The following is a 23281-nucleotide window of genomic DNA, read 5'->3' as shown; positions in this document are numbered from 1 at the left end:
AACATTGGACTTGAGTAAATATATAGGTCAATTCAACTTGTAAAAGACTCATTTGTATTAACTTGCATTTTTCTTGTGGTTAAACATATTGACACGGATTACAATAAAAATATGAGAGAAAAAATGTAAATGATTATTTTACGGTAGAATATTTCTAATCTATGTTAAAATTGTTGAAGTTGACACAAATTTTAGAGAGAATGTGTATTCAGAATCATAAAAACAATTGTTGGCTTAGTAGCTTTACACTATTAAGACAAGAAACAATAATTGATCCACGTTTTACATGACCTACAACATGGATAACTAACGGATAAAAAACTAACTTCTATTCACACGTCCATAAATAATAGGAAGTTATCTAACAGATTAATAATATAAATAACAAAATAGAAAACAGTAAAAACAACTGATTACAACAAAAATAGAATTTGAGAAAACAAATATAGACAACAAAACTAAAACATAATTCTCAAAAAAATTCATTCATTTTATTTAAAATAAAGTGAATAACTTACTACTACACACAAAGAGAAGTGGTTTATCTCACCGATGTCTCACTTTTGATATAACACAATAATCAAATCCTTACACAAGAGAACTAATAATATTACATATACTTTCTCATACCCATAATTAAATTTTGAATTTTCAAGAGTGTTTTCATTAAAAAAAAATGAGACTTTTTAAACAAGTGAGAAATATGTGATACTTAAGAGGTTCGTCCACCTAATGAACTAGTCATTTAAATTGAACTTTCCTCATTAAGCCCTACATTTTACTTTTATTTTCTTTCTTTCATATTTTACATCCAAGATATGAAGTGTACAAAAATTATTTTCATAATTTTAATCTCATTGTTACCATCCTATTGTACCAAAAGTAAGCAAAACTACACAAGCAAAAATTCAGCTTTCAAAAATTAAGATTGGTTGTTGGATTGGCAAGAATCGCTTCCCATCTAATAGTCATTAAGCACGTCACTTTTATTGACAAAATTCAACGCACGCACAAGAAGACCTTGGTCTAACATTTTTCTATACGCACTGAGTTCAGAGCAACAGTTTCCGTCACTTGAGATTTGAACAAAGCAGCTTACTGATTGAAACTATTTGGATTAAGATAGCACCATACTTTCCATTCCATCTCTCCCTCCATTAGAAAAAAGGAGTCCAAATTACTTTTAAATAAATAACTAAAGCACACCTCAAATAAAAAAAAAAAAAGCAATATCATTTTCTGGTGGACTAGCAACACCCAGCATTGTTAAAGCAATCATTATCCATTTCAGCTCTGCAATTCAAATTCCCTAAGAGTTACATCACTAATAAAATATACACACCACCCTAACCTTTTAGAAGGTCCCACTGCCCACTACAAAAAACCAAGCCCCACTATAAAAGCGCTTCCATCACGTTCCACTAACCCCCACTAATTGATACAAAAAGGAAGAGCATATCAAGTGAACTTCGACAATTTCTTTCCCTTTACATGAAATTTATCAAGATGGGGTTTGCTTGTGTTTTGAAGGGCATTGACATCAAACCCTGTCTAGACAAAAAAGTTGAAAGAACGACAAAAAGGAAAGACTATGGCATCCAACCTTGAATGCAACTTGATGCGAACCAATGACTAAGGTTAAGGGGGTTTGAAACAGGCAAATTACACGTGGGTCCTAGCAGTGTTAGGTGAGCCCTTGATGGGACCACTGGATGGTGCATCTGTGCCAGAGTTCTGACTATGATTATGAAGGAGGATTAGTTTCAGGCTTAACTATACTAGAAGTGCCTGAGGGTTGTGACTGGTATATTGCTGAAGCTAGTGAGACGGGCATGATGCAGAGTGCTTTTGATTGAAGAAACTGCATGGCAGCACCCACATTTTCTTCCATAAGCTTGGCTACCTGTCTTTCTGTGCCATCATTTGACCACTTCTCCCAGGCTGGCTGGTTTCTTCCCTCACCGCCTTCTTCCTGAATAGATAGATACTAAATTTGATAAATTGGAGAGAAACAAATTTGTGCCAACTATACATTAGGTAGAGTAATTACCTCGACTGACGATAATGGGATATCAGTTACCAGTGGTGCCACTGCACCAGCTCCACCCAATCTACTCATGCTCAAAACCTGAAAGGCAGATGAAGCAGCACTCAGAAGTCATTGAAAGTCTGTTTGCACTCTAGTTTCATATTGTTGACAAATTTGGATCCTTTGAAATGCCTTGCTGTCACTTTCATATCCAAACAGCAATATGTACTCACACACATGTCAAGAGTAATGAAATTGGTTGCTGTGCTTGTAGAAATTGGTTTTACAATTCACAATCACAAATATTGAAAAACATACTTTCCATGGGTGGACAACAATTCAGTCCACAGTTGAGACCCTTCGATATTATTGTATAGTTAATAGTTAAAGTAGTTATAGCACAAAATAGTGTGAAGATTCCATCATTTGATTGTATTTAGATATTCACTCATCTTCAGGAATAAAATCCAAGGGCTAATGGGTACTCATCCAAAGTGGCTCTTAGGGTTGATAAGCACACGTTGAAAAGATGAGTAGTCAAAAAGGTAAAGCTTAACAGGTTTAACAAAGTAAACCACAAATCAAACTAGAAGCTGCCATTAATTATAAACTGAGACCTAATAAGAACAAAAATCAAATGAAACGAAATATGAAATCCATGCAGATCACAAGAGCATTAACCTTCACTTGAAGCCTCAAGAACTTGACATAATCCACAATTTCGTCCAGCATGGCAGCTCTATCTGTCTGAACAAATAATAATATCAGAGACAACAGGAAAAAATGATGCTGCAGAGGGTCAAGAGAAATGCAGCAGACCACAAAAGTCAGTAATAAAACTTTATACATCATGAAATACAGTAGACTTGTTCAATACTTCAAGAACTCTCTACATTTGCAGCACACCTAATCAGGACATATGCAAATGTCTTCCTATATATAGCTCCTTTGATAGAAGACTTTTCCTTGATTAATTATATTGCAATAAACAAATATTAATTGTTAAACAAAAAACATGTCAGGCATGGCTATCAGGAGATTTTATTTAATAGTACAAACTCTATTCATAACTGATTTAAGCAATATATAGGTCCATGTGTAGGCCACTTTCTAAACTCAAACACAATACATTAGCATTAAATCATTCTTTGAGGTAGATTTTAAAAATGTACATAGAGCCCCATACTACCGAACATCTGACCTTCCATAGACCCCACAATGGTGGAACTGCAGAAGTCTCAAGAACTGAATCACCTTTTCATATAGAGGCTTATGTTTTTCATAACTTTGAATTACTAAACATGCATTAACAAGGGAAAACAAAAGCAAAAAAAAAACTATTAAGCATCAATAAAAAACCAACCATCTTTTAATCTATATTCTAGCTATTATTCCCAAAAGAAGGAAGAAAAAAAAAACACAACCCAAATAAGAGTAGTCCAAAAATTAACACTTGATTCCAGTCATTGCATTCAAAAACCACAGATTAATACACTGTCCGGCGGTCACTCACTTCAATTTAATGCAATTCATTATTCTTATTAGGAATCAAATTTGAAAGGGGGAAAAGCAAAGTTCCTAGATAAACCAAAAGTATTCAACATTTTAATGAATTTAAGCATTATATTTCAAGAATATTTTACATGCAAAAACACCCAATTTTGTAAGAGTGTAGAACTGTAGATGGTTATTGTTCCAACTTCCAAGTTCTAACATATAAGCAAGTACATAATGAAAATATCTACAAGGTTCCATAAAAATATGCAAAAACACACACCTGGGAATATACATTTTCAGCACTCTATTTTTGGTAGTAATTGACAATAAGTATCAATTGACACACCATAACTTAATGAAGTGTGTCATGGACTCATTATAGAGTCAGGTTAAACATGAAAGAAAATCCCTTACTTATCCAAGGACAGAATTTCACAACTTCCATAGATAAGTGTCAAACTACATGTAGTAATAAAATGGCATGTCCAAGAATTCAAATACCTTGTTGACACTAGGGACCAGTTCTTGCAAAGCCCTGATTCTTTCTGCTATTCTCTCTCTGCGCAACTGTCATTGAACGGAAACATGAAGAATAAAAACAAATTAGCTAATAAAAAATAACGTGATTTTGTCATAATTTTGAATATTAAGCACCATAATAAGAAAGTATGTATTCTTGGAAATATCTAGTGCCCACCCTTTCAGCTATACTATGCGGATCTGTAGCCTGTCCTCTTCTAGCCCGCACTCTAGGTCGCACTGCTGGTGGATGTGGAGCAGTAGGAACAGTAGTAGGCATGGGTTGTCCATGAAAAAACTGCAAAATGGTTATATATCAGCTAGAGAAAAGAAAAAATCTTTGATCGACAATTTTCCGCCAAGCACTCTGAAAAGCAGAAAATATACTAAAAATAATAAAACAATATGTAAAAAGTTAGCATTTATTCACAAGATAAGCTTAAACCAAATATAGCATATCCTATATGATTTAAGAATTTAAAAAAAAAACAGAAAAATAACCCTAAGTACCAATGCCAAGGCCTGAGTAGAGCCTATTTTCCACTATATCATAATCTGAAATGTTAAAAACAAAAAATCATTTAAAGACTTTCAACGGCCTTTTACTGATACGACCAAAGATTGGGTTCTTATCTCACAGTCCATAAATATCTAATCAGAATCATACATCTTCAACTTGAATTCTTATCTGAAACTTATACCCTAAGTCAAGTATTACCAGGATTATCCACTCATGAAGTACAGAATTTCAATAAGAGCAATTGTTGATGCTTGATGCTATAAGCATCAACAAAAGGAAGCCAAAAAGGCCATTTTCGAATAAATTTCTCCATAAGCACTTATGAGAGAAATAAATAAGAAGAAAAACCGAGTTTATGCACTAGTTAAAAATCAGCTTCTGGAGAAACTAAAATGAGAAAACTTTTACAAATTCACTTATGCATATTCTTCTTACTTCCATTATAGAAAAGTTAATCCAAACAAGACCACAAGTTCTTCTCACTTGTGAGATTTAATTATTAGCAAAGAAGGTACCATTCCACCGCTTGTGCATTAATTCCGTTAAATTGTAAAATACACACACACACACACACACACACACACACACACACACACACACACATATATATATATATATATATATATATATATATATATATATATTCATTTATTTGTATTATATTGGATAAGAGTAAGCGACGAACCTTGCCTAATAGAACTTTCCATTTTCTCTCATTCCACTCCACCAACAAATGGAACAAAACACGTAAAAAATCGAACTCAACAAATAGCTCGATAACACATGATCATATGATTCATACCCCAAAAGAGCAAGAAAGGAAACAAAAAAAAAAGTATATATTAAGTCGTAAAATTATAATTTAGGAAAATCTACGATAATAGGAGGAGAAAATAAAAAATAAAAAAATGAAAACGAAAAGATGATTAAATTACGTTTTTAGGTCTGGTATCAACGACGTCGTCGCGGAAGCGCTTGCCGCTTCCAGAAGCGTCCTCGGGCGTGAGGAATGGTCCCTTACCTTGGTCCAAGCTGAGGCCGAGCTGGTAGGGCGGCGCGTGGAAGGCGGCGAGGTGGGTGGCGGCGAGGTGGGTGGCGGCGTCGCCGGAGTTGAGCTGAAGCATCATCGGAGAGGCGTCGGCGGCGGGGTCGGCGGAGGCGAAGGTCGAGAGGCCCAGGATTTGCTCCAGGAAGTCGTCGGTGGGAGCTTCGGAAGGGTGATTCGCCATGATGACTCGGCCGAGTTAGGGAAACGAGTTGTAATTGGAGAAATAGAAGAGAAGACAATTTTGTTTGGGGTTTGGCTCTGGTTTTTTAGAGTGTTCAGAAATGCCAGTTGAGTTGAGACGATGCGCAAGAGGAAGAAGGGGTTAAGAAGAAAATAAATAACGCTCCAGTTTTTTATAAAATGGACTGCGCTTTTCGTAAATTTACAGCTCCCACCCATCCTCTTGTCTTTTCTAGCAAACCTTGCTAACTTTAATGAAAACAATATCATACTTCTTAATTAAAATTGAAAACTTACTTCAATAATGGCATTTAGAATTATGTAAGTTACTAGTCAAATTCAAATCTTATAAAATGTAACCAAACATAACTGAAAGAAAATACAAGATTGAAAATGTCTTCTGCCCTCAGAGACTGCTTTTAATTTTTTATCGAAAAGAAGTTTTTTTTAAGGACAAAGTATCTTTTTTATACTGTCTTTAAATTATAACATTTTTGTTTAAATAAATAAGAAAAAATATTTTATTTTTTCTCAAATCAAACAGCTTAAAGTGACTGCTCAAAAGATTGTTTTGTGCTTGTTCCGTTCCACGAGGCGATGCAGCGTCTTTCCGTAATGCACAAATGCTTCGTAGTTCGTACACTCACTCACCAAAAGGAAAAAAAATGCATCGTAGACTCTCCATTCTACACGCACGCACAAATATATAATTCACAATTTACTTAAATATATTTTTAATCTTTTAAATTTGAGATATTTTTTATTTTGGTTTTCCAATTAAAAAATATTTTGTTTAGTCCGTCAACTTTAATTTAAAACAAAAAATATATATTCCTTTTATGTTGTGCCTCAAAATTACTTTTGAAAGATCAAAAATAACATTTGCTAAAATTAAGACATTAAAAAGTAAATTTTAATTGAGGAACTAAAATTAAAGTTATCCCAAATTTAAGTAACTAAAAAAATATTTAAACTTTTATAATATAAAGATTTTGTTGGAAAAAAATAATACAGAGATTTTAAAATTTATATATCAAAACTTCTTTATGGTTCGGTAATAAACCCGTCAATCATATAAGTTATGTAGGCTGGAAAGCATTTGTTAAGAGAGTTATCCTAAATTAGCATTAAAGAAAGGCTCATCATGAAAGGCAACAAATTGGCTAGTACTGACATAGATAATAGACTAAAGTAAAATACAAATCGTTATAAGTACAACTTTAATTATTGAACACGTGACAGCAAATCAATATGGATACTTCTAGGCATGACAAATAACCTCTGGTACCTGCTGATATAACCCTGAATCCACACCAACTTTAATTAAAAAATATCATTTTGACTAGATATGTGTATAAACACGTATAAACACGTGTATTATTTGAACTATTTAAATAGAGATAAATATCAAATTATATTCATACATATATCAACAATTATTATAATTTTTTATTCCAGCATATATACATAATATATATTAAATATTTTATTATTATAATTTTTGAAGATATAAACCAATTAGCTTAATAGTTAAACAATTAAATAACAAACTTAAAAATATACATTTAACTAAAAATATAATTGAATTCTTAATTTTGTTAACTTTAATTTCTTTATTATTTTCATTATATTTGTATTCTGTACGAATTAAAATACAACTAAAAATTTAATATATAATTTATTTAAAATATATAAGTAGAGTGAAATTATAAATAAAATAAAATAAATTACTTGTACATATACCTGAATCCAATAAAATAGGATATTAAAATTTTAAACCCACTTCCTTTATATTCATACCCACCCCACCTTTTATGGGGACGGAAAGGAAAATGACCTAAGTGATCCCTGACACGCCCGCTGTCATCCCTAGATACTTGTTGTACTTATAATAATTTGTATCTTAATCCAATCTTATATTTATTCCGGACCTAGCCAATTTGTCATCTTTCATGATGAGCCTTTGTTTAATGTTGTTCCCAAGTGTTGTCTTAATTTTAAAAAATCAATAAGAATCTCATTATTTATGAGTGAAGTTTTTATTTTTAGTTTTTGGAAACATGATAAAGATACAAAAACCAAGATCATAAGCGCATATTATAATTAATGAAAACATGGTCAAGTATAAAAAAAATGCATATTATAATTGATGAGTATAAAATTTCAAATTATCAAATATTTTAAACAATTCAAATTATCAAATATTTTATATTCAAATTCAAAATTCTTATTTTTTTTAATGCATGCTCAACCATCAACCATACAGCAAATAGAAGATAGCAGAAAACTTTATACAAATAGTTTGTCATAACCTCGTTATTCGTTAAGGAGACTAGCTTGAGGGTTTTGTTTTATTATCGAGGGGAAAGTGGGGAAGGTTGAGTGAGGAAACACTTCAAATCAGAAAAAATTAATAATCTCTTGAACCCAAAGACTCCGACAGATTTTCTAGCCTGAACTTGAAAAGAAAAAACAAGAATCAATACCTACAAATATAAGGTACAACCTATTATTTTGTATTTACAAATGCCACAAACTTTAACATCTAGAAAATTAAGGTACTATGTAGGATTACCATATCAATCATATTTGATTTTGGGGCTGTGAAAAGAATTCCTTTGCATTATGAGCGACCTCTGCCTCCACAATTGCTTCAAGAACTATGTCAGATCCTTTCACATCAGCTGTTAATACAATCATAATTTGTTTCATATGAGATGTTGTAAAAAAAAAAAACAGAATCCCTTCAATCCCTCAATCATGAACAGACAAGACAAAAAGCTACCAGGCATTTATAAAGAAGAAAAGGGAAAAGAATAAATTTACGGCTTTCACAATGAAATAAATAACAGTTTTTGTAATATCCAAGTCCATACCAAATGGACCACAGTATTAACAATGAATGAAGCTCAGCCAACAATCTTTACTTCAGCCTAACCAAATATAGTCCAAATGAAGAAGTATACAGATTAACTAATTCACATTTGAAATATCTGTGTGTGTGTGTGATGTGAAGTAACAAGATGCTACATATTTTAGACTTTAGAGTTTAGAGCCTGTGCATATGCAATTATGCATGTATTTGGCATACATAGATAAGCAATAAACATGGCATGACCACAATATATAGTGCACAAACTGTAAAACATAAAAATACCAAGTAAAAAGTTCCATAATTATCCAACTCAGAGATTACACAATCATGATACGGGAAGACAATAAAACATAAAAATATCATACCCCCACGAATTGGTAATAGTCCAGCATTTTCAGCAGAAATTGGTAAGACAGTAAGCTGTAGTTTATCTTCTATCTTCTCAACTTCGGTACTACTTGCTGACAACTCATTTTTTATGGCAGGGGAGTTTACCAATCTGGAATAAATGGTTGCTTGATTTTGCATATGGCATGAATTGGATGACATTGAAGTTGAATCCTGGAAATATTTATAAACCTGTAAGCACACGCAGTTCCTCTACCAGTATATAATTGTCTCAAGTTGTGGGTTTAGTCCATAAACCTTCATAACAGTGGGTATCGAGCTATTCTCTTGTCCAGATTCTTCTGGTTTCCTACTTTCTGTATTATCAACAGAAGATAATAGGATTTAAAGAATCTCAGCAATTGCATCTGTAAAAAATTAGAAAACTACAGTAGAATCCAAATTCCAAAACACATCATGTAAATAATACCATTTGAGATAGATGTCTGGTCAGGATCATCCACAAGCCTCCGCGTCAAAGGGCCAGGATTTATGATTGATATACTTCGAATTTCATGGCGAATGGCATCTAGCTGAGCCATTGTGTCTTGCAGTTCCTTATGAACCTAAAAGTCAAAATAGGTTAATACAATAGAATGTACTACGTAGTTTTTGAAATGGAATGTCATTACCAAGTCCTTGCATGGAGCCATGGATAAGCATTCCTCGATAGAACACAAATATTTTCCTAACTTTTATGTTCCTATTTGACATTATTGTCCAAGAAATTCAAAGTGAACCACATGTTAAGATTCTAGAAAGCCAAATTGTCATTTTTTCCAATTAACATAAGAAATGCTATATTATGACTCGGTGTGTGTTTGGTTTTCTGTAGAGAAAGTGCTTAATGTATATTTACCAGAAAAAAAATTGCCTTTTTCATTTGAAGCAATGGGAATTCATGCCAACTCAAGAAAACAAAAACAGAGTCTAAAAAATCCTAATGAAACTAATTCCTGTGAGGCTGAGTTATAAATATATAACGTTGGTTGAAGAAAGGGAATACCTGGCGAGCTTGAGATTGCTGCATAACAGTGTCAAACTGACCACGAGCCAATTGTACATATCCAATAGCTCGACCAGCTAGCCTTCCTGCTGTTCTGCATATGATTGGTAAATCCTTTGGCCCTATTACAAATCCATTTGCCTAATAAACACTTTACATTTGAACTATATTTAATATAATTTTTCTATATCATAAAAAGATGTAAGAATAGTGTAACCCAACCTATCAGAGCAGCAGTAGCTCCAAGCAACAGAAATATTTCTCCATATGAAAAGCCCAGCATTGCCCACTGTCTTCTTGAAGTCCTATGGAAATTCTCTAGTCCTTAACCCTGTGTTTAGATAGAGAATTTTAGCAACTTAGGAAAATGGAAATACATGACATTTGAATAATTTGCAATTGAATTTCCTTTATTTTTCCAAATGCCTTGTTTGGATAATGTAATTTAAATTTTCCAAATAACTTGCAATTGATACTGCATACTCCGGTTTGGAATTTGATTGTGAAGGCTGGGTGGGGTGGTGGTTGGGATATAGAGGGGTTGTTTGTCTAAGTTGAATTCTTTAATCAAGCCATTGTTCTGTGTGTCTCTTCTTGGAGGACTGACCCTGAAGATGCTCAATGGTGTTCTCAGTTTGGCTTTCTTATTCTAAACCAGCCTGTTTTGGTAGACAAATTTTATAGTTATCCAGAATTAAGCAAACCTCATACAACTGTTAGATATGCTACAAAGAAATTGCTGGAACTTAGAGAGCAGAAACCATCAAACCTATCAGATGCTATTGTTGAACACATACAGATATTGGAACTAGGTACAAGTGTTTGAATGTGGGTTATGGGTCAAACCTCTCTTTCTAATTATATCATAACCTCACACACATTCTCCTAAACCAGAATAGGCAATATCACACCACCAATCTATCAATTATTTCTCCCTTTCTCTTTCGTGCATATTCACAAACACATGCTGCTCACCACCTAGCTCAACCTCAAACCCACCAAGACAAATCCACGAGCAACTTCACCAAATTTAGTAGTCTCCTCCAACCCCGTCAAACCAAAATCCAAGTAAACTCTAACTAAACATTGCAACCAAACTCAGAAACGTATAAATCCAATCCATATAGAAGTGCTTGTTCAGGCAAAGCATATAGATATGTGTTCTCATAGGCAAAACATACAGGCAGACTCAAAATCAAAATCGATGAAACACAAATCAATGAAATAGAAAACGAAACACAAATCAATAAAATCAAAATTGAAACAATAAATCAATGAAATAAAAAAAAAAAAGTGAGCAACGACTAATAGAAAGAAACAACCTACCAACGAGACAGAGAGAGAGAGAGAGAGAGAGAGAGAGAGAGAGAGAGAGAGAGAGAGAGAGGATTGTGAAGAACAGAGAAAGTGAGCAACGAGCACCAGTCGAGAGATTGAGCGTTGCAGCGAGAGAGGTACACGAGAGTAAAACCCGCGCGTAATTTTTGCTTCATAATCCCGCGCGTGTACGATAGAGAAGTAAGAATTTTAATTTCTTTATTTTTATTAATATTTTACGGTTTCTTTATATTCGGTTTTTTTTACGATTTTTAATAAATTATTATTCATTAAATTTTATATATTTTTTCATTTTTTAAATTAAATTATATTAAAAAATTATTAATAACAATTTACGAAACTTATTAATTTGTTAAACTTTTTATAATAAAAATTTGTCAAATTTTCATCCATTTCAAGTCAAACTTATTTTAAAAAAATTGTCTGAAACATAAAATAATATATATTATATAAATTTCATATAGATAATATTATAAATCATCATAAAACTCAAATGATATATAAATAAAATATATAATAGTAAAGTGATATAAGGTTAATAATATCGTAAATATTGTAGTTTGATTCAATTCCATTTAGAAACTCAAACCATAAATCAAATCAAACTTGTCAATTTTAAAAAAATCATACAAACATATTCAAAAGGAATCAATTTGGTTCAATTTTTGGTTATTTGTTATAATAACATTGCTTCCAGCAAGAGAGATAACCAAGTTAAGGCTATATTAGATAAAATTAACTGGAAAACTAGTCGAAAACTAAAAAATTAAATTATTAAAAGTATTTGATAAAAGTAATTATTGAAATAATTAAAAAGTGTAAAATAAAAAAAAAAAATAAAGACATGATTTATTTAAAAAGGGTAAAAGAAAAATTTAATAAATATATTAAGGATAAAAAAATATTAAAATCTACCAAAGAATAATCATAAAATAATAAAACTAGTAAACCTAAGTAAGTTATTAGGGAACATAAGGCCATCTATTCTATGTCCACTAGTAAACCTAACTCACCTACTAGAAAAGAGAACAAAGAATCAACATCTTTTCCCTTTCTTCTTTAACTTTACCATTTTACACGTCCATACATGATTGTGGCACAGCAAAGTATAACATTTAATTTACTCTAAAATCCTATAGTAAGTTATTATGAAATAATACACAAGTTACAAGTAAAATCAAATATAGTGCCCATTGTGGCATTAAAGAACATTTTTGAGGCGCTAAATTTGTAGAAGCTACCGAAGAGGTCAATCACCCTATTTTCAACTTTTTAACTCTGCAGAAGAACCTTTTCAAGATGAAGGGACAGGCCAGTGAGCTATGTGTAAAAATAAAAAAATAAAAAATAAATAAAGAAGCTCGCCGTGTAGGACGAATTGCCGAGCAACATGCCAAACTCTTGAAACATGCCAGCAACTGCCACCATCATCATAGATTTAGTCTGTTCGCGGTCGATTAGGACCATTCTTATTGCTTCTGTATAAAGGTAATAGGGATCCATGTTTTTTTCTTCCATAACACCGCCAATAAAGAATAAACAATGACACCATGACACCGAGGGGAATTGCCCATCTGTTTTTATCACCAAAAGTATTATATATTGTATAATGATATGAAAATACCAGTATTCCATGACATCTCATAACTATTCACAACTAAATAAGATATTGTCAGGTGAGCATGGTTTAAAAAAACATGAATAAAAAATTTAAAAATAAGGAACCAAGGTGGAATTTAGACAAAAAAAAAGGGGGGGGATTCACATTTTTTTACCACCCTTAGTTTTACTTGGCCATTGATGATTTCAACAAGTCACTGTGTGAGATACATGAATCAAAATGCAGAAGTTTAACACCAACTGTTATAATGCCAACCAATCAATTATATCTAAAATGGATTTTAAAAGCAACTGATGCAAAGGTTTTAACATAAATTCAATTCGAAGTGCCAATGGAAAAAGTTCAAATTACCTGTCAAGATCCAGGATTGGGCTGTAAACAACAGTTTCCCAAGTTGCAACTATAAAATGCCAAACTGGGTTATAGTAAAGTGACTCTGCCGTCCAAAACATTCTTGTGTATGTCTCCAGAAATATAAAGAGCGCCCAAGCTCCAATTTCAACTAAAATGAATTTTATAAAAAAGCGGCCAATCACTACCATAACCAGGGAGAAGGCCACCAACCAATTGAAGAGCCTGTGATTGTACTCCTTTATAAACAGAGACCGAGACTTCCCCATCATCTGCATATATCCATTAGTCACACCAAGGCACATTAAGAATTTGAACCAATTTCAATTCAGGAAAATTATGAATTGGCATAATTTATTTACTTCATGAAGAATTGAAACAATTCTCCATTTTTAATGTTAAATAAGCCCACTGTATGGCCAAACAAAGGTCAACTTGGAATATGTAAGGAATACTGTCCCACCTCCACTATGAAAAGAGAGATGCAGACAGACACATGAAATATGAAATTAATTATTTCTATGTAGTGAGATGAGGCCCCATGAACTCTGATATTCAAGTAAATACAAAAGGTAATCATAGCAAAGAATAAGCCCCACAACAGATTAGAATAAGACAAGACACTGTTAATTGTATCAGACCTTCATCATGCGTAACTCGTAATTTGTTTTTGAAGGTCCAACACATTCATGCTCAAAACTACGATTGCATTGCAGGAAACCTGCATTAAATTTTGCCAAGGAAGGAAGTTTGAGAACTTGAAGCTGATCCATTTTGTCCTCACATCTGGTGTACAGCGCCTCACAGAGCCTTGAAGATTGATACTCGTTTTGCAAAACAACATTCTTATACACCTGCATAATTTTCCCCAGTAAATTTGAAGTATAGATCATCATATTCAAATTCCAGGACCAAAGCAGAGCAAAGGTCCAAAGATCACCAAATCAACAAATATAATCCTGATATGATATCATCAGACATTGATGTTGAGAAGCTTAAGTACATGATTCTTCAAAACTTCTCACAATCTCACTGTTCTGACTCTCCCACTGTGCACCCCATGGTAAGATTCAATTAGCATGTCTTAGCTATTTTCTAGACAGACATGCTGCTCTATTTAATTGGTTGAAAACTCCATCAACGAGATGAAAAATCATATACAGGATCTTCCAAACATATCAAATACCAGGAAAGAGAATTTATTTATTAACTTAATTCAGTTAATTTTGCAAAGAACCTTTAGACTTTGTATCTAAAACAAAATATATTTGATATAGAAAATCACTGAACTAGCTTTGGCAAATATAACTTTAGTTGCTAACTGAATTCACAACAGACCAATGATATTTTGAGTTCTTAGTCTACTATAATAAATTAATAATTCAAACAATACCTGTTGTATTTCTTCATCCAGCTGCATAAATGATTTCTTAGCATGGTGACGACCAAAATGCTGCTGATCAAAGACTTTTGTGACTTCATCTCTAGACCTATCATGGGCCCCTTGCAGAGATTCCTCAGGAAGAGGTAGAACTAATTTTGCCATCTTTTCACTGTATAACTTCAGACATTTCTCAAGAATATTCTTGTTGAAAACCTCCACAAGAGAGCCTGTTGATGGAATCTCTCCTTTGTTCAAGGCTTCAAGTATCTAAATTTGAAAGGTCAAAATCAAAGTGAATTAATGGAGATGCACAGAATGAAGTCACATCAAAAGCATTATTTTATTTAATCATTAGTCTAAATCTGGCCATATTAGAACTGACAAGAGTGAAATATTCACAAAAGAAAATTCTTATAACAGAAAGTGAAAAAGGTAAAATTATGAGCACCTTGTTAAGTGTCAAGGTTAAAAGTATTACTCGGAACAAATAAATTCTACTCTCACATACGAAAACAATTGCAAAAGTCTAATTCAAAAATTTGGTTTCCAATTGTTTAAATTATTCATCATTAGATTGTCCATACAAAAACTTAAATTCAAAAGTAGAACTGCTTCACAAGCTGTTCTAATCTTTTTTTCAAAGAAAACCAACAATAAGATAAAGCACTATGAGAGATTCAGCCAAATTTGTCCTACTTAATAGATCTGCTGATTCTATTGTACAATAATTATGAGATGAGAGAACTTGCAGACTCTTCTGTAAAGCTTCTCCATAGATGATTTAAAGAAATGTGTATCATTCTGTGGAAAACTGTTTCAATATTAACTCCATACCCAACTATGATTAATTTTATTATTTCTCCTCTAATTGGAACACCCAAAATAAAGTACCTGCTCCAGAAAGGAGACAAACTCCTTCCCGTTTAGAGTCTTTCCCTGTACAATCTTTGGAGTGATTATGCTAGCAACAAGCTCTTTCAATTGCTCCCTTCTCTTGACATATAATTGATCAAGCTCCACATCCTCCATATCACAAAGCTTTGTCCGCTGGATATGTGGCTGTTAAGGTCAAATTTCAACAATCAGTTATATCAACTAATGCAATGGTTTTAACAAAAGTTGAAAACTACATTTAATATTGCAAAACTTTCCATTAAGAAATATGAATACATACATGGCAGCTACTATGCTAGGCAGGTGGATTAAAGATGCGAAGAAAACAATAGAAATTATTAATTTAAATAACAATACTACAATATCATTCTTCATGACCAAAAAAGTCAAAGGTCTTTCCCAATGACACAGCCTTAATAAGGAGAATAGTTAAATCACCATACAAATAAATAACTCAGTCTTAACATGCCTTATTAGCTTAACCTGCCATTGGCGTTTCTCAAGCACATTTCAGAACTAAGTAGTAGACAAGAAGCAACACAAAAGGGCTACAAAAATGGTTTTGTACCTAATACTAGCATGTCTATAAATATGAAGAGTGACTAATTGTAATTTGTGCTGGATTGCAGCATTCAATGCAAGCCAAGTTTGGGCACTAATAGAATTTATAAGTTTATATTCTAATCCCAAATTTTGACAATGGAATGAGAAGTCAATAATGTGTCCTCCAGCAGACGACCCAAGATTTTTGTTGTGATGGCATGAAGAAAGCCACCCAGGCAACATGTTAATGTCAGATAAATTAACAGACATTGTTATTTTTCTTTGCCACGTATATGATTGACAATAGGGTTTGCTACAATGACAGTTAAAAATCATTCTGTCTTCAATGGAAATCAATTGATAAATAAGATAAGTTTCATCTTGATATCATTTTATTTACACTCAAAGCTCCATATATCAGAAATCCAGATAATGAAACCCAAATTACAGTAGAAAGGATAAGAAATTAAAGAGAATTTGAATTTTGAACCAAGGGACACATACTTGCGGTAAGCTAAAGGCAGTACTGTTGTCACCCATAACAGCCAATGAATCTCGGATTTGATTGACCTGACGAAGTTGACTTTTAGTGTTATAAAACATATTCAATTCCAGACTAGTACTATTTTACTGATAATCGGAAATTGAATTTTAGAAGATAAAATACCATATCAATATTTTTGTTCCCTGCAATTAAATAGTAAACAAAGCCTTCCATCAGATCATTTGCTTTAAAACAAATGGAAAACCATACAGTGGAAAAAGTAAATTTCATGCAAAGCTGAAAAAATTGGTACAAACCATCAGTATTGGGGACTCGTCTCAGAGCTTCATTCACCATTTCTTGCACCGATTTCCCTTCTGCAAACAATTAAGGAACATATCAGCATCCAATAAAATGCACATGATAGATGTCAAGGTCGACTAACTGGCCTACTCATGCAAGAGCACTTTGAGTTTGAAGCATAGTCAATGCACAAGCCTATTTTACCATATGTTGGAATTCAACTTTTATTTAAAGGAATGGATCGCAAGGATCAAACTTTTGACCACTTAATCACAGAGGCTCGAATATCATGTCCAGGACCAACCCTCCTAAAGATTAATCTGTTAGGTGAAGACTCGCGAATGGTTTTATAATGTCTCTAATAATGGACAAGTGCAGCAACAACAGATGCAATGCTTAGAATTCAATACTAACCCAAGCATTTAATAGATGGTAGGTGAGAAACTGGGAAAAGGGGAATAAAAGACATGGCATGGAAAAAATAGTAGAACACAAGCAACAAAATTATTAACTTGTTCAGATTCTATCTAAATTATGTGAGGTTGGGGCTGAGATTTTGTTGTGGATATGATTTTATTTTTTTTTAGAAAAAGGGGGGAAGGTAAGGCATTGGGGCTATGAACAACATCCCAACTATGTTGGCACCTTGCTCACATCCCATCCTATGCCCCAACCCCACCTAAATTTATATATCCAAAAGAGATGAAACAAAAAACAACATGGGGGGACTATACCAATACCCATGCTACTGTAAGGCAACCCAATACTGAGGAAGCCCTTTAAAATTACAGGCAAAATGAGAGGAGCAAAATACGGGAGCATCATCCCACAAAAAGAGTTCCTGTTAGATACAGCAAAGTTAGCTAAAGAATCTGCACATTGATATAGGCTGAGATTATGTTAGATTATTCGTTGATTTCAGTTAATACTTCCTTTTATTATTTGTATAATATTGGTAATTAGGCTAGAATATTTCTATGATTTTGTATGATTCCTTTTATATTTTTTGGGATCTTTCTTGTACAATGTATCTATATAATTGTAGGTTGATGGGCTGACTCTTACGCAAGTTGTTCCCTCAATTCGAAGTCTCTAATTTTTGTCTGAAGTTGGTATGGTACATGTTCAGTGGGCCAAATAAAATCTTTGTTCACCAAAGAGAACCCAAGTCCAGTCATCACCTTATTGTCCCTTCATTGGCCCTAGGTTCAGAACCGCAAATCAGCCTCTCCCTGGGACACCACCACCAAACTCGCTGCCAGTGCCATTCACCTCATCAGCCTTTCCTCTGTCAATTTCAGGGATCAATTGTACAAACTCCTCTTTGTGAGGGTACTGTTTCTCTAGGTTTTTATTTCTCATGGGTTCAACACCAGGTTCACCCCACGATTGATATAGGCTGACATGATGTAAGAATATTTTTTTATTGCTGTAAATATCTCCTTTTATTATTTGTACATAATATAGGTAATTAGGCTAGAATGTTTTCCTGATTATGTATGATTTTTTCCATATCTTGGGGGATCTCTCTTGTGCAGTATATCTATATAATTGAAGGGCTGACTCTCAACTCTCAAGCAAATATTTCCCTAATTCAAAGTCTCTAATTTGTCTCAGATTAACTTACGCAAAAAATCACGTTGGATGAGCCATAAGAGCTTAGCAGGTTCAAATGCAACATCCTGACCCTATAAAATATCCGAACATTCAAACAAAAATCAAATTATCAATGACAGTTTGCATAAAAAATAAATAGAAATAGAAAGAAAGGAAGATTAGATCAATGGTAACAACGCTAAGGTCTTAGCTTTTACCTTCACTCTGTTCAACACACCGTAGTTGCAAATTTAGTATGTGCAGAATTTGTGAATCAAACAAACAAAGTTAATAACTACAATTTATCCCCCAAAAGATGTTTTACAAAGCAATATTAAAAGGATAAGGAGAGCAACATTGATAATTCAAGATAATACTATTATTAACAAATAAAAAGTTCATCAAGATGCAAACCTCCCATAAAATTCTTCAGCAAGCTCAACCGCAAAAGAGAGTCGAGAGATGTCAGCCTCACGTATCTGAATACACAAAGATAACATTTCAGTCTAACCTATAAAACAAATAAAATGAAATATGCTGGTTGAAGGGTTCAAGATTATTAAGTCTTTACCAAGTAAATTGAAACTAGATATAAGTAAAATTCTGATAATCATTCAACCACTTGGGAAACCCTGCCTTAAAAGCTAGTTGTTAAGTGAGAGAACCAAGCACTTGAATACCCACCGAGCATCCCAGACTACTCGATGTGAGACTTAGGCACCCCATAATACTCAAATCCCTATCAGCTTTTTTATAAGAAAAATTATTTGTTCAATGGTTCAAAGCCAAACGGTAACCCAACATTTGTTACAAATTTAGAATTGTGAGTACAAGGTAGATTTATTCTGTCCACATCAGACCAATGTAATTTGTTGATAAAAGTGGACCAAAAATAAAGTGAATAGATAGATTTTATCTCTTCTCCCAGCTTGAAGTCACACAGAACCAGAAGCCAAGAGTGATACTTTCTCTCTCTCTCTCTCTCTCTGAGGTATTTGAGAGACTTAGTTTTCTCTATTCCAAGTTAAAACCTACCCTCTATTGTTTGTTTCCCTCTTATTCTTAATGTACATTGTTCACTGTTCTAACTAACTAACTAACTATCAATACAGTCGTCAACTGAGTATATTAAAAACAACTGCTGATATTTGGGCATTGGGTCAAGTTTCTAACATTAGTTTGTCTCGGTTGTCTAGAAATCCTAGCAAATATAGCAAGTCTAAATAGAGTACAGCCCTAACAACAACCAATGTTGCACATCATAGGACTATTTATAGTATTAGAATTAGTCATCAAATCATGAGGTAAGCTTTGTCCACTATTTTATTTTTTCACAAATTATTTTAATGACTGAACAAGCTTTAACTTCATGGATTACCAAATCCTTTCTCCAATCCATACTCAGTACCCTTGCTTTAAAATCATCCCTAATACCAATTCTTTTGTCCATTTAACGTTACAAAAAGATAAACAACAGAATAAACCAGAAATTGGGAGGTGACAACAATAACTAACCGTCTCGGGCAAATTATATATGAGCACGGAACTCAAGACAGTTGCCAAAGCAAATATCCTGCAAAAGCAAACACAAGAAAAAGCCAACTAAACAATCATATATGATTCAACACAGAACACAGAATGCATGATCTGAAAGCAATTACCGATCATCATATACATTGGACTTCCCAACACTTTCAAATCCTTCTGTATCAAGGTAAAAGACAGAAGTTCTTACTCCATTAATATCCAAATCTATAGGTGTTCCCCAAACCCATATTCCTGGAGATGTGAACCAAAAGATTAAAAAATATGTTGTAAAATATTATATCCAAATAAGCATATCCATGAGAAAGATAGTAATTTCTATCTACCTTTTGTCTTTGTGTCACGCATGTGCCCAACACCAAACCCTAACAAAAAAAAAATCTCATTAAACCTTTCAACCAAACATTTACACCAAAACAATCCTAAAATTTGGGTAATAAGGGTAAAATCTAGTAGCTATAAAAGATACACCTTCGTAACAAGAAAGAGAGAGAAGTTGATTAAGCAAAAAAGATTTTCCAGAACGATACGGTCCAATCACCTGATAAAAACAACCATAAAATGATAAAAGCTGAGCCCATAAACAGGTAAACAGTGAATTAACAACATTTCTTCAATACTGCACAAGTTTACATCAATGTGAATCACCAATCAAATTAATATGACAGCGGGGTTACCAATAATATTAAGAAAATCATCAATTACAAAAGAAAAGAAGATGAACTTATCTTCACAAAATAAGGCTTCAGTCCTGAACTAATAGATTTACACTTATCTAACTTGTAAACTATTTAGACACTCTTGGAAAGAGAAACGATCAGGACTCTCTCGTATTAATTACTAAGATGGAAGGGTCATGTAATGTACTCTGTTATAAGAAAGAGAAACCACAAAAGCAAAATTAATGGACCCCTACATAAAATGACTGTGGGTCTTAGTATAATTGTTTTTGTGTCCTTTTTCTCTCATAATATGACCTGATGATCCTGATTTGACGAGGAAGTGAAAAACTGAAACCATTTGAGAGAACAAATACCAAGATTCACACTATGTGGAGATGGGGAGAGATTGGATCGTCAACTTGTGTAGTTTTTTTAAACTACCATAAATTTTAATCTCTCTTATGAAGTTTTTTCTCTCATCATTTGGGGAAGAAAATGATCCTCTTAAACTATGAAATATCAAAAGTTCTGCAGTTCGGAAAACACTTGCATTGTAATAATCCATAAAAGGCCAATTCGTTTGAATATGTTTATATGGCCACACTTTGTCTCAAGTGCAAGAGGTCAAATGCCTTGAACTTTACATTCATGTTTGAAGTTGAACCAACCACTAGCCTGCTTCTGCCTATCCAGTGTTATTGTGTTAGAACAAACAAATTAAAGCAAGTGTTCACAAAGCAATCAGCATTCAGTGACAAACACGGAGAAAGAGAAATTGCTAACATGGATAATGTTAATCAACATAATAGCATTAGCTAATCCCTCCATCATGAATCAATCAGTCCATCCCATATTTCATGAAATTTCATATTAAAAACATCAGGTGGAATCCAAAAACACAGATAAAGCAAGCTTTGAAGTTTAAGTCAAACATACTGCCACTGCTGCAATTGGGTTGGTAATTTTCTCAATAGCCTCCAAACCTTCTCGTGAAAGACGAAGTTTCGTGTGACCAGGATCAGGTTCCACGATGGGAAAGCTGTAAATACAGAAATTGGGCAGGAATAAGCGAAGCTCGCCCCAACTTGAAGTAAAAAGCACTTCACAGAAAACTAAAGAAACTCCAGCATACAAAGCCCTAGAAGAGATCACTAAAACCATGCCTATGAACAGAATATGCAGTATATAATAGAAGCAATAAAGAAAACTTGCTCACTATTCACACCAATAACAACAAACATAGTCCCAGACTCAAAATACACCTACCTTCAAACAAATAGAAATAGAAATATAGACACAGTACAATGTTATCATTGGCACCATTCTAACATAAAGAGAATACCGCACTGAATCTACACATATCAACACAACATTGTCAAGTATTAATCTGAAAATACTCTCTCGCCGTGGCCATAAGTCTATAGTGTATCTCTTTTTCCTCTATTCATATTTTGAACTATTGAGGCCGTGCATTCAAATTCCTCTCCCTAACAAAAACTAACAAACTAACAACTAACATTTGCCGATAAAAAAAAACAAAAAAGCGTACAAGACAAAGTACAATTAACAACATATCTCCCATGTTACTGACAAAAACTCATCCTATGACCTCTTTCCGTGTGTGTGAAACCATGTTAGCATTGATAGAACTGATTGAAATTCATGGCGCGTAATGAATGAGGAAAACAACGAAAGCACAGCGAGGATCTAAAAATGTCAACGAAAAACAAAGTTTGGGAGGTTCTAACGGTTACCGGTAACGAGATCTCGAAAATACATAAAAAAAATAAAAATAAAAACTTGAATGCAAGTTGAACATAGGAAGAAAAGTTAAGAAACGAAAAAGAAATTAGTAATTCACTCACGCTTGGTGGAAATTGTCAATGGAGGAGGAGGAGGAGGGAGTGGGAGAGAGGAAGAGGAAGAGAAGAAGCAGAAGAAGAAACGGAGACTCCATAATGCAGAGAGAAAGGTGTCTGCGTTTGTGCCTATGTGCGGAATTGAAAGGAAGGGGATTGAAGTTGAAGAAGTTGGAGGAGTGTGGAAGCAATGGTATTATTCATGACCAAGGGAAGAATGTGTCAGAAATGGGAAAACTGGGATCTGAACAAGTCCTCCAGATTGGAATACGTTTTCTTTTTCTCTGTCAGCGCTAAAACCAACCCTTGAGAATGAAATCCAAGGCCCAATACATACACGAAAGAGAGACCAATGTAGATCGGCCCAAAAAGCAAACAATATTCTAGTACTTTACTATAACAATTATTAATCTTTGGAACTTATTCTAGTACTAGTTTATGGTGAGTTAATAATTCAACTTACTTTAGTTATTTATTTTTAAATGTTATTTTATAATTTTTAAGGGTATAAAAGGAATTTAACCATTAATACATCTTAAAATGAGTTCATATTTCTTATAATTAGGACCAAAACAATAGACTCCTTTGTTTCTTATAAAAACCATCAGAGGGAATAAGCTACTTTTTTTTTTCCTATTTT

The 23281-nt window shown here is 33.4% G+C and overlaps 3 protein-coding genes across 9 annotated transcripts; all 3 read right to left on the bottom strand.

Moving 5' to 3' along the window:
- Positions 1-1263: 1263 nt before the first annotated feature.
- Positions 1264-5999, bottom strand: LOC100793177 (transcription factor UNE12). The gene is made up of 6 exons (XM_003536762.5): positions 5501-5999; positions 4224-4343; positions 4028-4093; positions 2711-2776; positions 2051-2128; positions 1264-1972 (listed from the first exon to the last, which is right to left on the bottom strand). The coding sequence occupies exons 1-6, from the start codon at positions 5792-5794 to the stop codon at positions 1745-1747; spliced, it is 852 nt and encodes a 283-aa protein (XP_003536810.1). The 5' UTR covers positions 5795-5999; the 3' UTR covers positions 1264-1744.
- A 2095-nt stretch (positions 6000-8094) lies between these two features.
- LOC100791066 (sec-independent translocase TatB-like protein) lies at positions 8095-11573 on the bottom strand. 6 transcript variants are annotated; one of them, XM_041005580.1, is made up of 8 exons: positions 11388-11573; positions 10284-10392; positions 10062-10183; positions 9486-9621; positions 9314-9372; positions 9034-9229; positions 8369-8477; positions 8194-8279 (listed from the first exon to the last, which is right to left on the bottom strand). In XM_041005580.1, the coding sequence occupies exons 2-7, from the start codon at positions 10342-10344 to the stop codon at positions 8377-8379; spliced, it is 675 nt and encodes a 224-aa protein (XP_040861514.1). In that variant the 5' UTR covers positions 10345-10392; positions 11388-11573; the 3' UTR covers positions 8194-8279; positions 8369-8376. The 6 variants fall into 6 exon arrangements, with proteins under 6 accessions (NP_001342555.1, XP_040861514.1, XP_040861516.1 ...); XM_041005582.1 differs by having other exon boundaries at positions 8194-8251; positions 11388-11572; XM_006588593.4 differs by having other exon boundaries at positions 8194-8246; positions 11388-11572.
- An 852-nt stretch (positions 11574-12425) lies between these two features.
- Positions 12426-22937, bottom strand: LOC100787000 (guanylate-binding protein 4). 2 transcript variants are annotated; one of them, XM_003536750.5, is made up of 17 exons: positions 22648-22937; positions 21719-21821; positions 20592-20661; positions 20447-20485; positions 20237-20354; positions 20091-20148; positions 18990-19054; positions 18794-18800; positions 18607-18667; positions 16994-17053; positions 16860-16879; positions 16697-16762; positions 15647-15814; positions 14765-15022; positions 14013-14225; positions 13372-13643; positions 12426-12973 (listed from the first exon to the last, which is right to left on the bottom strand). In XM_003536750.5, exons 1-17 carry the CDS (start codon positions 22737-22739, stop codon positions 12838-12840), a joined length of 1806 nt encoding a protein of 601 aa, XP_003536798.1. In that variant the 5' UTR covers positions 22740-22937; the 3' UTR covers positions 12426-12837. The 2 variants fall into 2 exon arrangements, with proteins under 2 accessions (XP_003536798.1, XP_040862207.1); XM_041006273.1 differs by lacking the exon at positions 20592-20661 and having other exon boundaries at positions 22648-22665.
- Between the last annotated feature and the right edge of the window lie 344 nt (positions 22938-23281).

This window comes from Glycine max, chromosome 10 (genome assembly GCF_000004515.6).
Source record: "Glycine max cultivar Williams 82 chromosome 10, Glycine_max_v4.0, whole genome shotgun sequence".
In the NCBI taxonomy this organism is placed as follows: Eukaryota; Viridiplantae; Streptophyta; class Magnoliopsida; order Fabales; family Fabaceae; genus Glycine; species Glycine max.
This window is presented reverse-complemented; position numbering and strand designations above follow the sequence as displayed.